Source organism: Hordeum vulgare, chromosome 4H (genome assembly GCF_904849725.1).
Source record: "Hordeum vulgare subsp. vulgare chromosome 4H, MorexV3_pseudomolecules_assembly, whole genome shotgun sequence".
Lineage (NCBI taxonomy): Eukaryota > Viridiplantae > Streptophyta > Magnoliopsida > Poales > Poaceae > Hordeum > Hordeum vulgare.
In genome coordinates, this window is record NC_058521.1 from 259,061,087 (window position 1) to 259,063,931 (window position 2,845).

The following is a 2,845-nucleotide window of genomic DNA, read 5'->3' on the forward strand; positions in this document are numbered from 1 at the left end:
CCTAGGATCACAATATTATTCTCAAAGGGAAACGTTTATACACGGCGCGCCGGCTGGACCGTTTCAGTCGGACGCCAAGCGTTCGTCCGATCTATGCGGATCGCGCGTTCCCCTTTGCGCAGGTCGTCGTCGCCCCCTCTCGTACTTCCCCACGCGCGCCCCTACGCTGCTGCCATCGACAATCGCCGATCCTTGCCTCCGTCGGGCAGATCCGTCGTGTTCCATCAAGCCGGCGTGCCTCCCCTGTTGGATCTCGTCCCGCCGACCGTCATGGAGTCGCATCGGATTCCATCGGTGTTGGAGAAGAAAAGCTATGACAAAGACGACTATGTTGCAACCAGCGACGGAAAAAACTTCAAACCGGCGATCAAAAATGCTACAATCGACATTGTCGAAAGTTTCAACCAGAGACGAGGGAATCGAGGGCCACCCACCAAGTAAACCGTGAATGCTGCAACCGGTGATGAAAAAAGTTTCAACCGGCTAGAAAAAAGCTTCAACCAACGATAAAAAAGCTTCAACCGACGACAACGAAACACAAAAAGCTGCAATCGTTGACACAAAAGCTACAACCATATGGTTGAAAAGCTTCAACCACAAACTACGAGGAAAGCCTGACATTTTTGCTACAACCAGCAAAAAGCTTCAAGCGATATGAAAAAAGCTTCAACCGTTATAGAAAAAGTTTCAAGCGACATGAAAAAAGTTTCAACCAAAGTGAAAAAAAGCTTCAAACCAGCGGCGAGCGACGAGGGGAAGGCATGAGGGTACTGCGACGAACGACGACGACGGGGGAGAGGGATGAGGTGCTCGTGCGGTAGGAGGTTGGAGACGCGCGGGGCTATGCGCCGGTGCATAGCGGGGACGAGATGCCAGATCAGCTATCGCAGTCAGATCGAACGGCCGTCGCCGATGGAAGCGCTTGTGCCGTTGCGCCGGCGCAAAGGTGTGCCCATTCTGAAAACTCCTCCCCTCTATAGGGCCGACAAGATGCTCCTGAACAATCTCCGCGGGTAGGCCCCAACCACCGGATCTTGCTGGCATGGCCAGGGCCCCAACCACCGGATCCCGCCGGTGCGGCCAGGGCCCAACCACCGGATCCCGCCGGCGTTGCCACGACCAAACCACCGGATCCCTCCAGCGCGGCCAGGACCCACCGGCGGTTCCGCAGCCATACCTGGCCTTCTCCTCCATGCTTCTTCCCCCCACGCCGCTCCCCACTCTGCCTCCAACCTTCGCCGTTATGGTCCGGCGACCTCCCTCCTCTCCCTCCCTACTTCCTCAACTGACTTGTCCAACTCTTGTGTCTCCTCCCACAGGTAGTTGAACTTCAACGGATGGGGCAGTAGAACAGACGGTGAGCTCCGGCGCGTCCACCGTGCTCCCTCCCCTTCCCAATAGTGGCCGCTGCCGGACACGGGATCCAGCATGAAGAATCTCCACGAGGGGAGTCGCGGGAGGACGAGCTTGGGTAAGGAGAGGAGACGCGGAGTCGACGTGGTGCAGGCGCACGGTGGAGTCCCGATTGGCAGCCCGACTCCGACGAGCCCGTCTACTAGTGAGTTCTTCCATCGCTTATGTTTCTATTGTTCCTATCTCATGGTTATAGACAACCCATGTCAGGTCGAGCAACTTTCTTGTGGCAGATGGAACAAAAAATGCTTATGTACAAAAAAATTGATTCGCCATGTGCATGCAGGTGAGCGTGTGCTTAGCCATGGCAGCGACAACGCGGCCGCTGGAGACCTCCTGGCTGGTTCGTCCCCTCCCTATCTCAACGAGTACGGAAGGTCTCTTCCCCTTGTTGTTGTAGACGTCCTGGGCTGGGATAGTCTGAACTTGTCCATCCATACTTCACATCTGGAGAGAGAGAGAGAGGACGAGGAGGATGTGGAGCAGCAGCGGCAGGCTTTGGTGTTCACATCGCGAGAGAAGAGGCATCTCCTGATCTCCTCGTCCCGGTGAAGCTCAGTGCACAGCGCATCCATGCACGTCGACCTTTGGGCCGCTGCTGAGAAAATTGTTGTTGCTGCAATTGTTATTGTTCGGCTGAAGCACAAGACAGCAAACAAATGGAGAGACATGGCGAGGATATGACACAGTACAAATAATAATAAATGAATAGACTGGGGGAGGATAAAATTGAGGTGTGCGGTGGACATGGGTCACTGCTTTTGCGAAATGGGCAACGACGCAACAAGCTTCTGGAATGCCACCTCGGGGAAGGGCAAGTTTGGTCTGCGAGCACGGCGTGTGTGCTAGTCGTGTGCACACAGCAACCACCGAAGCCAAAAATTGTAAATTTTAGTATGTATGTGACTCGAAGTTCTCTAGAAAATTTAGCGATAAAAATCTAGAAGTTCATACTATACTGGGCTGCAGGCTAGTGTGTTGATTTTCTGCAGAATTTGCAGGGGACTGCAACCTTGTATAATTTGTAGGACCATGTGATAGGTAGAAACTTGTTTTTTCCCTCTTCTTGTACTGTATTTAGATAAATGCGTCGACCCCCTATCAAAATTCTGTGTTGTTTCTCACTAATTTCTATGCCTGAAGTTCAACCGTTCCTACAGGTGCAAAAAACTGATGTTTTGGTTTGTTGGTTTCACTTTCAAAGGTCTGTTTTCTTCCAAGTTTATCTCCAAAATGCATCAACGCCGTGGGTTTTAAACTTTTGATCCTTCTTCTGTTCTTGTATCGAACCTTTTCCTCATCCTTGTTAGCTGATGGTTTTGACCTTCTTAGCTAATGGGAACTCTGTGCAGCTGGAACAACGACCGCGCAGCTAGATTCCAACATTTTGCTCATCCCTACGCGTGAGTACATCTGATCGAAGTTCACCTTG

General features: G+C 52.2%; 1 protein-coding gene across 1 annotated transcript; it reads left to right on the forward strand.

Moving 5' to 3' along the window:
• Nucleotides 1–516: 516 nt before the first annotated feature.
• On the forward strand, nt 517–2,520 carry LOC123448491. Its single transcript, XM_045125402.1, has 2 exons — nt 517–1,558; nt 1,700–2,520. Exons 1-2 carry the CDS (start codon nt 1,429–1,431, stop codon nt 1,963–1,965), a joined length of 396 nt encoding a protein of 131 aa, XP_044981337.1. The 5' UTR covers nt 517–1,428; the 3' UTR covers nt 1,966–2,520.
• The last annotated feature ends 325 nt before the right edge of the window (nt 2,521–2,845 follow it).

Coding starts and splice junctions, on each gene's coding strand:
- LOC123448491 (XM_045125402.1), top strand. CDS start 1,429: ATGAAGAATCTCCACGAGGGGAGTCGCGGGAGGACGAGCTTGGGTAAG. Junction 1,559..1,699: donor TCCGACGAGCCCGTCTACTA/GTGAGTTCTTCC, acceptor ATGTGCATGCAG/GTGAGCGTGTGCTTAGCCAT.